General features: G+C 44.8%; 1 protein-coding gene across 4 annotated transcripts in view; it reads left to right on the forward strand.

Annotated features, from left to right (window-relative positions):
- AFAP1L2 (actin filament associated protein 1 like 2) overlaps positions 1-12,510 on the forward strand; it is a 126,029-nt gene that overhangs the window by 97,743 nt on the left and 15,776 nt on the right. For 2 of the 4 annotated variants that reach the window (XM_043518515.1, XM_043518513.1), the window contains exons 6-12: positions 1,743-1,826; positions 3,742-3,944; positions 5,274-5,453; positions 7,755-7,844; positions 8,954-9,038; positions 10,884-10,988; positions 11,830-12,041. In XM_043518515.1, the coding sequence (XP_043374450.1) occupies positions 1,743-1,826; positions 3,742-3,944; positions 5,274-5,453; positions 7,755-7,844; positions 8,954-9,038; positions 10,884-10,988; positions 11,830-12,041 (959 nt within the window). Of the gene's footprint in view, positions 1-1,742; positions 1,827-3,738; positions 3,945-5,273; positions 5,454-7,754; positions 7,845-8,953; positions 9,039-10,883; positions 10,989-11,829; positions 12,042-12,510 lie in introns of all 4 variants that reach the window. The other 2 variants (XM_038409369.2, XM_038409370.2) reach the window with 2 other exon arrangements.

The following is a 12,510-nucleotide window of genomic DNA, read 5'->3' on the forward strand; positions in this document are numbered from 1 at the left end:
TCACGGCATCCTTGGACAGTAAAATGGTAATGAACTTGGTGGTGTACATCACTGCCCTCTGCTGGATGGAATCAGAACTGTTAACTGTGCAACAGGCCCTGTAGTGCAAATAGTTGGCGGAGATTCTCTGTTAGTTCAAGTGCTAGGGGAAGGATCTGAATTCTATTCCCTCTATGGCCACCATACATAGCACAGTGGCAGTTGCGAAGTGGAAACAGATTACTGTATGAGATGAGAACCCTATTTTGGCTGGTTGCTGACCTGGACTGTGTTTTAAGGCTTCTTTGTTAAATTAATCCCTTTTGTTCATAGGCCCGGCTCCTCCTGTCATTTATGCTGGGGGAAATCATGGGTCACTAATGGAGTTACACCTGATATCCTATACTTTTAATGGAGTTGCACCTGTATAAAATGCTGTGGGAGGAGAATCAGGCCAATAAAGTGAACTGGGATGGGAATATGCAGGTTCAGACAAGTCCTGAATGTCAGAGTGGACAGTATTGTTACTCACATCTTAACTGCTGAATCACAGGGCTCCTTAGCTGGTATCTGCCCCAGACATAAATACGGTACTTTGTAGGTGGTTATGCACAGATGCCTTTGCAGGGCGTTCTATGGGAACGAAAAAGTTTAAGAAGTGGCCAAGAATCTCCATGGTCCTAGCGAAAGTAACTCTCTGACCAGTTCATAGTTGAGGCAGCTACTTTAGGTGAATGAAAATCTGGATGGGAGATCTGTAATCAGATTATGACGTTAGGAAGAAATTAAATTAAATGGCTGAAGTGGAGCTATAGTAGAAGGGGAAAGGGAGAGTGTGTTGTCTAATGGCTACAGCGCAAGTCTCGAGTAAAGAGACCTGAGTTCAAATTCTGGCTCTGTCTTTAAATCTTCCTAGGCTTGATCCTGCATCCTCTGGGGTTGAAGTTTTGCTGTTGACTTCAATGGGTACAAGACCGGACCCTCAGTCCCTCAATTTCCCCATCTGTAAAGTGGGGATAATGTTACTTATCTCCCTCATACAGGATGATGGAAAGTGCTTTGAGATCCTGGGGCAAGGATGCTATATAAGGGCATGATTCCTAGCCAAGTGGTGAAGATGAAGGTAGCTGGGGAGCTGCTGTTCGTCTCTCTTACTGAGTTTTCGAATTTAAGTCTTGTATCTCCAAGGAAATGGATGTAGTAAAATAAAACAAGAATAGTAGCACTAATAATATTAGCAAATATGTTGCCAAGAAGAGACATCAAAGCAAATCCTCCAGATGAGCTGAGGAGATAAGCAAGTCATGTGGCATCAGAGGTGGGACTGAAAGACACGGTAACAAATTGTGGATGAATAAATTAGAATGAACCCAATAACGACAGGCTCGTTAGGTCTTGTGGCCGTTCCTTCATCCGCAGTATTTTTGCACATAGTCTAAGAAGGCCATTGTCCTTCGTTACATTTGCATTAATTACTAGGATCCCCTTTTGCTTCGTGTCCGTGCTGAGATGGATTCCATCCTTATCACTCTAGCCCTACGCTGCATTTGCGTAATTGAGTGGCACGATATGAAACAGAACGGGAATGCGAGCAACAGTGTGGCTATCTAATTAATAATAATTCAGACTGAAATATTTCGTCTGCACCAGTTGATTTTAATTTTGATGGTTATTTTAAAAAAATTGCCTAGTTCAAGGGGAACCAATATAAAATGTGGGGGCTTTCTCTCTCTCTGTCTCTCTTTTTGCTTGTGACTATGCAGGTATTCTTGGTAGGCTTGCTGTCATTGGAGCCAGGACAGGGTTGCAGGTTACCGAGGGAGTAATTTATGCCACAATAACCATGGGTACAGCATGTTTTCAAAGCCTGAACTTCTGGCATTGTCTTTGTATTTACTGTCATTGTAGCTGAGAGGAGCACCTGCCCATTCATTTTGTTACTACCAGCATTCCTCCCTTATGAGCATGGATGGATCACCACCACCATTTGGCACATTGTCAGGAGGGCGGGGGTATGGTGGGGGAGGTATTGAGAAGTTTGCAGTCACTTTTTGCCAATCAATGTTTCATCCCATATAGAAAGAGTTTTTATCAGAGTACATCTGAATGGCGCTGCTTTTTTATTGATGAAGATGTTGCAACCAGTGAAGGGGCTGATCATTAGCTGGTGTAAATAGGCATAGTTCTCTGGAAGTGGAGCCATGCCGATTTACACTAGCTGAGGATCTGTTCCAAAGTCTTCTAGGAGGTAAGCTGTAGAGTGGGAAATAATATAGTCCTCATCTTTTGAAAGCTGAACTACCTGATCGGTTGATGGTGGGCCATTAACACGATACCCATAGGCATTCAGTGAATTTTGCAGTGGATAGTCTCCTTTCGAGAAATTGGCTTAATTAGTGTTGCTTTGCACTAATCATCTGTTGGAGCTATCATATAACACTTTATTGGGAGAGATTTGGGGAGCAATATTGTAACATTGCTGTGGCTTCTGAAAGTTAGTTTTCTTTAAAAATGAATACACCTACCTTACAGAATAATGCTTCAAGGAATCACAGTGAAGTCTTTTAACTATTTTCTCTGTTTTCTTCTCAAAAATGTCTACAATGTTAAGATAACACTGCACTTGAGTGGACATTTGACTAAGTCCTGATGAGAGTAGCATAATGAGATCAGTATCTTAATTCTGTTCAGTAGGGATGAACATGCATGAATTAAATATGTGGTGGACAAGTCTTGGGATATGCCTCTGATGGATCTTTGTGAACCACACTAATAATAATGGGTGGCTGGCAGATTACAACACCTCGGTCTTGTTGCAAATCTCATGGAAGTTGCTGGGGAGTCTCTCTATTGACTTCAATGGACTTTGCGCCAATGACCAGCCATCTTCACCTTCTGCAAACCTTCATGACCTATGTACATCAGAGCTGGGTAGCACTATTCATCCTGGGTGTAATTTTCAAGCGTGGTCAGCATTGACGTCTGCTCTCATTTGAATGGTAAAACTCCCCTTTACTTCAATAGGAACGGAGTTAAGCCAATGCTGAGCGCTCTTGAAATCCCACTCCTTATTAAGAATGTAATGGATAGTTACATATTATTCTTGACTGAACATAAAAACAATCACTATTATTTAAGGCTGTAATTTATTACTAATTCTTATTGCCACCACTCAACATCGCTTCATCGGTGCCAATGCTCAGATGTATGTCTTGCCATAGGTTCCATGTTGAGTTGATATAGCCGTGGCTCAGAAAGGGAACCACAGAATAACATACAATGAATCATTGCTTGTTGCATGGCCTTGCAGTGTTCATTTTTATATACATGAGGCAGGGGCTGACTTGGCAGGGACTGGACATAGCTTGCAATCGCGTTGCAAGTTTGGAAATTTGGCTTCCATTTGGGTGTATAAAATATATCATTGGAAAATACAATCAACATCTGATAGCGCATCTGAGGAAAGCTCTTAAATTGGAGACTCCTTTGAATATTTGCAAAGAGAGAATCTCAGATGCAAAACATCAAAGCTACAGTTAGGGCTAGAAGGAAAAACCGGATGCTGGGAGATCAAATTCACTAAGAAAATGGCCTTAGGAAATCTTCAACAGAGGAAAGTCCTGGGGCAGAGCCTCTGAGCTGCTGGTGACTGTAGCATGGTGCGAGGATGCTCTCACTTGCCTGATGTGAGCATGTGTGAAACAAACAGGAATTGCCACTCAGAAATACACTTGGTGACCAGCTTTGCCTTTGTTACAGAAGATGGAGAAGCAGTCAGCAGCTCTTATGAATCCTATGATGAAGAAGAGAGCATCAAAGGGAAGTCAGCAACCCACCAATGGCCATCCACTGAAGCCACCATTGAGCTAATGAAAGATGCCCGCATCTGTGCTTTCCTCTGGAGGAAGAAGTGGCTGGGACAATGGGCCAAACAGCTGTGTGTCATTAAGGACACTAGGTTGCTGGTATGCAAACATTTGCATTCTCTCCCCTCCACCCCCAAATAACCTATTTTCTCAGACTAGCTTCTCAATACCCATATGGCAGAGAGTCTTATCTTAATTTAGATGCTTTAAGAAATATCCACTTAGCCTCCATGTGGAATTCTCCAAAGATTTCCACTCAGTAACATAACCAATAGAATACAGGCAGGTGATTCCACAAGCCAAAGAGCAGGTAAAGCAGTATTGCTGCTAATTGTTCTAGAAAACAACGTGAGGTACAATGTTCATCGATTCCAAAGCCAGAAGGGACCACTCTGATCATCTATTCTGACCTGCTGAGTAACACAGGCCAGAGAACTTCCCCAAAATAATTCCCAGAGCAGAGCTTTTAGAAAAACACCCCATTTTGTTCTAAAAATGGCCAGTGATGGAGAATCCACCATGACCCTTGGTAAATTGTTCCAATGGTTAATTACCATCCCTGTTAAAAATGTACACCTTATTTCCAGTCTGAATTTGTCTAGCTTCAACTTCCAGCTCGTGGCTCATGTTATACCTCTGGAGGCTAGATGGAAGAGCCCGTTATCAAATATTTGTTCCCCATTTTTCAAAAGTGCCTAAATCCCATTTTCAAAAGTGAATTAGGCACTTAGAAGCTGACATCACATGGAAAACCAATGGCATTTAGGGACAGATTTACAAAGGCATTTAAGTGCCTAAAGAAGCAGATAGTCACCTGACCTGTTGATGCACTTCTTAAAATCCCACTAGGCACCTAACTCCCATTTAAACTCAACCTAACTCACTGAAGAATTTTAAAAATCCCACTATGTGCATCTGTAGGCCCCTAAACACTTTTAAAAATCTGGCCCCCTAGGCACCTAAGTATCTTTTGAAAATGGGACTTAGGTGCCAAAGGCACATCAGCACTTTAGAAAATTTTACACATAGCCTAGTGGTATGTAAACAAATCAGGAGCTCCTTTGTTCGAATCCTGACTCCTCTGACAGCAACCTCCCATGGCTATTAGTTTACTCATAACATGTTATTTAGACCCTGTAAAATCTTTTGAGATATAGTTTGTATGAAAGATGCTGATGTATGAATCTGTGTGTGTGTGTTTGTGTGTGTGTGTTTAGGTGGGTATATATCTGTGCTATATTTTTGTGTCGTGTGTGTGTGTATAAAACATCTGGACGCTGCAGCTGTAACTGAGTTGGGCCTTCTTTGTGTTATATGCAGCCATTACAGATGTGCATGATGCTCCATTTGTGCTGAAGTTAGGAAGTGGGTTATGTTGAGTTTACATGCTTTTAATCTCTTACTTTACTTCTCTCCTTCTGCTCTCAGTGCTACAAGAGCTCCAAGGACCACACCCCTCAACTTGATGTGAACTTGCTTGGCTGCAGTGTCATACACAAGGAAAAGCAAGTGAGGAAGAAAGAACACAAGCTGAAGATCATTCCGATGACCGCAGATGTGATTGTGCTGGGCTTGCAGAGCAAGGACCAGGCAGAGCAGTGGCTCAGAGTGAGTGGAGCTGTTTCGCTCATCAGATTAGCTGGAAAATAATCCATTGTCCCAGTGGAAAAGGGGGCTGTTCATTCCACTCTGACCCTGTGGGCTTGCACTCCTGTACCCAGGGCCGGATTAACTCGGAGGCAAATTAGGCACATGGCTAGGGCCCAAATTGGTAGGTGGGGGCCCAAAATCATAGGCCGGCGTCCTTCACCACCTCCCCTTTGCCCTGCTGAGGGGGCACAGGCCACCCGCAGCAGTTCCCTCCTCCCTGGCACTGCAACCCTAATCTTGACCCCATGGTGGTGTTTGGAGAACATGTCCACCTTGCAAGAGCAGCTCCTCTACTGGGGAGCTGGGCCCAGTTTCCCCGCTCTGAGCATTGCCACCTGGCACAGCCCCATTCAAGTTTGGCCCAGCCAGCCTTCCATCATGATAGGAGAGGGTGGCCGACCTAATCTGAGTGGATGGCATTGCAATACTCCCTCCCCACTTTCCCCCGGGACCATGTCTCGCACCAGGCTGAGAGAAGCGTATGTTTGTCCCATGGATGGGTTAATCTAGCCCTGCTTGTACCTCACACCTGCCTTCTCGGCACTCCCTCGCACTCTGCCCTGACTGAGAAATGTGGTGAATAAGTTATTCCTTGCACTTTTCTCACATTGAAGAAGGTAAAAGAATATAGAAGGTCCTCTGATTCATTGAGGTGAAATGGCAGTCTCTCTCATTCACTCTTCTGGAATCATTTTTGCTGGCAGGGACCCTCTCCGTCTCCTGCCCTGGGTTCTCCATGCTGGGCTCTTCACGTCTTCACAGGCTCAGCACTTCTGCCAGAAGATTGTGCAGGCTGGGATGTCAGTCACGTGGGGCCGGCAGCGTCGGATCAGCCACAAAAGCTCCGGCTCCCTGCACCAGGGTCTAAATTTAAGGGAAGGGAGGGGAGGATACGTTGCCAGGGAAAGAAGTGTCTAAAATGATCCTTTAGGATTGTTTAAGTTGTTGATGGGGGGGAGGGGAGAAGAGCAGGAAGAGGTGGTTAGAAAGAGGAGAGGGACAGAGAGTGGGTGACATGGGACAAGAGCAAATAGTGTGGATATGAGGCTACATACCTTTACTATATTCATAGGGATTCAATGCACTGCACTGGAACTTAGCTGTACAACTCCCATCGACGTTACTGTGGCTCCACTTGGAGACTGTACTCCATTCCACTGTTCTTCCGACATACACTGGCCTCATTCACAGCTGCAAGCACATAGACACATGCTCTGCTTCGTTTTCATGTCCAGGGCAAGCGTGTTCCCAGCAAACCCCTGCCACCTTCTGTATGTCGGAGAATGGAGAGGACCTCCCCAGCCCAACCTTTCCAGCCAGAATAAAGAAGGTCTTTCAGCAAGAGAGCACTGAACTCCCAGCTTCAGTCTAATTGATAGTTAATGGAAAATGCTGCAGAGACAGAAGAACGCTTAATGCCTCTCTCTGTAACAATGTGTGGGAATGCTTTTTGGAGAAAGTCCCAAACACAGAATAGCCAAGGACTGTACAGGAAACATGGTTGTTTCATGGAAACTGCAGCAGAACAATGAACCTTTACAAAGATCAGTGATTAACTCAAAGCAAGCAGAAGAGCTCTGTTCACTTGAAGCCTTCAACACACCCAGTGGACTGATACAGAGGGCCAAGTTTTGCCCTGACTTAAACCCATTGCAGCCCCATTGAAGTCACTCAGGTCGCAAAATGTCAAGTCAAGTTCAGATTTGGCCCTTAGAATTTCTGTTCATTTGAACTTTTTGGGCCAGGTCCTCAGCCGGTGTCATCCCATTGAAATAAATTATGAAGAGTTACATGATTTACACCATCTGAGGACCTGGATTTAGCGATTTCAGTTCTCAGGGTTTAATGCAAATTGTGTCATCTTACTTTGCTCCTAGTGCCTAGCATCCTCTGAATTTTGTTTTCTGTTTACAGTCCACATGAACCCAAAACCTCAAAGAGAATTTCTGTCAGAACGGTTTGCTCCACCTACATTCATATCTGCACCCTATGAAACTGAGCGAGGCAGGGGTTTGACATCAAACCCTAATTCTGGTTTTACTTGCAATGGGTCCTAGGTTTTGGTCACTGTGCTCCGGTTTCTCTGAGCCTACATTCATGATGCTTTTGACAAAGCTGGTCTGAGGTCCAGGTTTTTAACATTAGGTGAATTTTGGCATGATGTTGAGTTTTGCTGCCTATGTTCTGCATAACTCTGAAGATTATGAGTATTGGTAATTTTAACAACTCTTTTAGCTTGCTGCTTTGTTCTCTCTGCAGGTAATCCAAGAGACCAGTGGCCTTCAGTCTGAAGTAGTGGGTGAAGGCAATCAATACATTCCAGACTCCCACCGTCTTAGTTACCTCAAGGTACAGCTTGTATCTTTAGCAAGGTGATATTCAATGTGTAAAATGCTTTAAATCCTTCTTTTAGAGTCTACTCCTTTAACAAAAACCATGCAGAGTTTACACCAGTGCAGTAACTTTATCTGGGCAAGAAGGAGGCTGAAACTGATATGAATGCAACCACACTTTACTGCTAAAAGATGCAATATTAATTTTCCTTTATATACATAGAGGGTATAAGCTAACCTCTATTATTCCTGAACTGCCACCTACAGAGTTTCTTGCTCCTTCCACTGAAGTGTCTGGTGGAGACATGTTACTGGACGGAATGGACCACTGGTCTGACCTAGTGTGCCAGGAGCTATGTTCCTACCCTGACCCTAGTATAATGATTTGCCTGCATCCAAACTCTCCAAAAGTTTGGATCATTTCAGATCCAGATTCAAATGTTGAAGCCTGGGACCATCTCCAATACAAATAAATGTTGGAAGTCTTAAGAAACAGCCTATGGAGCAGCACAGAGGTGACTATCTGAGAGTGGGGGAACTGGAGATTCTCCAGTATTAGGCCATCACAGAAGCACAATAAACCCAAGTAGGTGCCCAGATACCATGGTGAGAGACACAGCATGGGTGGATAGATGGGAAAAAAAGAGGCAGCAATGGATCCCATCTTACTTTTAGGAAAATATTTATTAAAAAAAATAAAAATTTAAGAAGCTTGGCCTGCAATTTAAAGGGGAAAGGGCTCTAACTAAATGCCTGACAAGAGTGGATGGATCTCCAAAAAGCACACAATATAGGCTTGATCCTCATCTAGCTCCAGTGATTTTAACAGAGCTACACTGCTCCAAACCAGCCGAGGTAGGGGGCTCACACATTTAGAGACCTGGGTTTACAAATGTGCCGGGGTTGCTACATAGGACACGTGACTTTTCATGCTTCCTTCTGTGATATCCACACCTTGTTCCCAAAATGATCTCAATACTTTCCCAAAATTTCCCTTGACCAGCCTAGAGACCCAGCCCATGGATTTTTTTTTTTTTTGCCAGCAAAGATATTCTTGGCCAATGCTTGGTGTTAATAATGTATTTCCTTGGCCCCGTGGCGCTCACGTTTGGTCCTCGTTGACAGGCGGAGTTGTCTGAGAGGCATTCGGTGGCATCAGAGAGCGGGAGCAGCACGGACGGCCACCCGGAATCCATCGAAACAAAAGATGGTAAAAGAAACCAATGTCTGGTGTAGCAGGACACCCCTTCGCTCGGTCTTCTTACCCCCACAGAAACCATAGACTCCACTGGGTGTGCATTCACAGGACCATGTGTTTGAGTTCCTACCACTCTGGCCCCAGTGCAACAGTCTATTTACAATACCCTCTGTGCTTTCAGACCTGTCCTCTGGACCTGAGAGCAGCAGAGCCCTCCCTTCCCTGAGGCCTCTGTGAGCCTGAGCTCCTCCCACCCACCAAGCACTTCCTTCCTGTGTCTCTTTATCCTGATGGACTAATTGGCTCTTTAGCCCACCAGCCTGATTAGCTAATGCCCTCAATCTGCTTTCTGGGTGGGGCAGGGGGAATTAATTGGCCTCCAAGTGATCAGAGTTCACCCCTTGCACTGAGGAGAAGCTTGCCTGGATGGGTTTCTGATTATTACAGATTACCAGCCCCATGCATTGCACTCACAGTGGACCCCAATCTTCATCTGACAGTGGGTGAAAACTGTAGACACATTAACTTCCATTTTTTTCAGGGACAGGTGGAAAGGAAGGATGGTCAAGTAGTTAGGGCTAGCAGTGTCCAGCCCCTAGCACAATGGGGTGGGAGACGATTCTGTCATGGGGGTCACCACTGCTGCATCCTGTCCTGACCACTTCTCCAGTGACGGCTGGGGAGAGAGATGGGAGAGAGGGTTGGGTGGGCTTGGAGAGAAGGGGGTTGGAGATTGGGTGAGCTGAAGGTGGGGAGTGGTCAGAGATTGGGTGAGCCAGGGTCAGAGGGGAGCAGGAGGGAGAGGGGAAAGGGGGGAAAGAAGGCAGAGAACAGGAACTATAACCACAAAAAAACCTAGGGGGCTGAGGGGAACCTAGACCAACCCCGCCCTTCTAGGAGCTCTGCACTGGGGAGAGGGGTCTGCAGGATAGGGGGAGTCAGAGGCAGCCACCCCCATAATTCAAGCACTGATTAAATGTTCATTCACTTTGGTCTACTCCCATTTCAGAGAGGACTAGACCAAAGTGAGCAAACTAACTAGTAATGCATGGCAGCTAGGTCCACAAGGTTGCCATGGCCCTAGTGTGAAATTGACTCTTTTTTACCATGATGCTGTGTGGCTTATGCGAACTTTTACTGGGACAAAATAGTATCCCTAACAGCGGGGTCCTGGCTGTTAGCTGGAGCTCCTAGCACTGCAGTTATACCAATAATAAGGATGTTAGACTGGGACTTTGAAACCTGGGTCCAGCTCTGCCAGGCTTCCTGTGCTGTGTAAGTGCCTAAAGAGGCAGTTAGGTACCTAGGCGTTTTTGAAAATCCCCTAACTCCTGTTGCAGTTAATGGGATTCAGACACCTAGGTGCTTTTGAAAACCTCGCTTGGTGCCGATCGGCATCTTTAGGCATTTAAATACTTTGAAAAATCTGGCCCTTAGACTCCCTGGAGAGAGCCCTGCCTCACAGGGGTGTTGTGAGGATAAATACATTAAAAAAGAAAGATTGCGAGGAGCTCAGATGCTATGGGGGGGAGGGAGGGCCACAGAAATACCAAATGTGGCCCTTAGAGCACATCTTGTGTACAATGTTGTACAATGTAGTACATATTGTGTACAAATTAGAGTACCCGTTGGTATGCACAGACTGTGTTGTTTATGAGGAGGACCTTGAGTAAGTGATGCGTTTGTTTACTATTGACTCATTTTTGGCATTCACTGCTAGGCATTCTAGATTTTAAAAAATATGCCCGCCAGCTAGTTTGGAATGAGAATCTTATGTGTTGCTTTAATGGCAGGTAACATAGTTTGTCTGTATCTCCAAGGGCATGACTTACATATATTTCTCTCTGTTTTTGTTAGTCAAGAAGAAGGGTACAACTGGCCTTAAACTGAGCAACCTGATGAACCTTGGGAGAAAAAAATCCAGCTCATTGGAGAGTCCAGAGAGAGCACTAGAAACTTCCAGTAAGCGTCCAGAAGGATGTTACCATGAAAGAGAACCCACAATTTTGTATTTTCAACCTAGCACCCTTAAGATAATTGTGCTCACAAGAGCAGGTAGCAGCATGAAGGATGAGTTGCCAATCAGCCATCAGCCCCTGGAAACATCAGAGATAGACGTAGAAGGCCGCTGTGCTTCCCTCCCCAGAAAGCAACATAAGACATAGGGTTCCTGAGCGCCTAACAGGGAGAGGTTTGTGTGGGATTTAAAGCTTTGGGTGAACAGGGCTCCATAGTTTTGCATAAGCTTTGACTAAGGACAGGTCTACACAGAAAGCTTGCATCGGCATAGCTATGTGTCTTGGGTGTGAAAAATCTACAATCCCTGAGTAACATAGTTAGCTGACCTACTCTGGTGTAGGCAGTGCCAGGTTGATGGAATAATTCTTCTGTTGACCTAGCTACCATCTCTCAGGGAGGTATATTAACTACAGCAATGGGAGAACCTCTCCTGTTGCTGTAGGGAATGTCTATACTGAAGTGCCGCAGTGGTCCAGCAGTTTAAATGTAGACGTAGCCTAAGCATCCACAGTTGTTTGCTGCTCTGAACCTAACCTGAATTCTGAAGGTAAAAGTGTGACCAGTTTTCCACCCAGGATGCATGTCACAGCAAAATTTGGCTCCAAACCTTTACAATTAACCTATGTATAGTGAGCCCTCTGCCTTTTAAACCAGCAACCTGAGAACCAGATGTGTCTCTGTTGACATACTGGCCCAAAGGAAGCTTCAGATATGCATGTGATTCCCAAGCCTACGTCCCAATATGGTGGAAGATGTTACTAAGCCAGCATGTGCTTGCTTGCAGGTTACCTGAACATACTAGTGAACAGCCAGTGGAGATCCCGTTGGTGTCACATAAAAAATGGTCACCTCCATTTCTACCAGGACAAGAATAGAAGTAAATCTGCACAGCAACCTCTGAGTCTGGTGGGCTGTGAAATTATTCCAGACCCCACCCCTGACCATCTCTATTCTTTCCGTATTCTGCACAGTGGGGAAGAACTAGCCAAATTAGAGGTATGGTGGCCTATGTTTCTCCTAGGAAATTTTCAGGATATATCAGCTAAAGTGGCCATAAAAATTCCTACTGCCCTGCAGGGTAGACTCAGCTGAGTAACATTCTCAGAAGTAACTCTCTTTAGCCGCAGATAAAATGTTAAGTCTCCAGGACTGCAGGTAACTGGAAACAGACCTTCTTCATATTATGAAGAACACTAATCTTAAAAGGCCAGGATCTCAGCTGGCATAAATTGGTGCAATTCCATTAACTTGCCATTCACTTACATCAGTTAGTTCTGGCCCAGAAAGCACAAGTAAATCTACTCATATCTGCTACTTTCACTTGCCTGTATCCTGGACTGTTTATCTCTAATCTTAGTTTCCTCTGACATCAGCATGATTGGAGTAGGAGGAGGACAATGTGAGCAATTTCCTGTGTTTTCCAGTGGGTGGAATATTTATAGCTAAACAACAAGCTTGAAATGAC

This window comes from Dermochelys coriacea, chromosome 7 (genome assembly GCF_009764565.3).
Source record: "Dermochelys coriacea isolate rDerCor1 chromosome 7, rDerCor1.pri.v4, whole genome shotgun sequence".
Taxonomy (NCBI): domain Eukaryota; kingdom Metazoa; phylum Chordata; order Testudines; family Dermochelyidae; genus Dermochelys; species Dermochelys coriacea.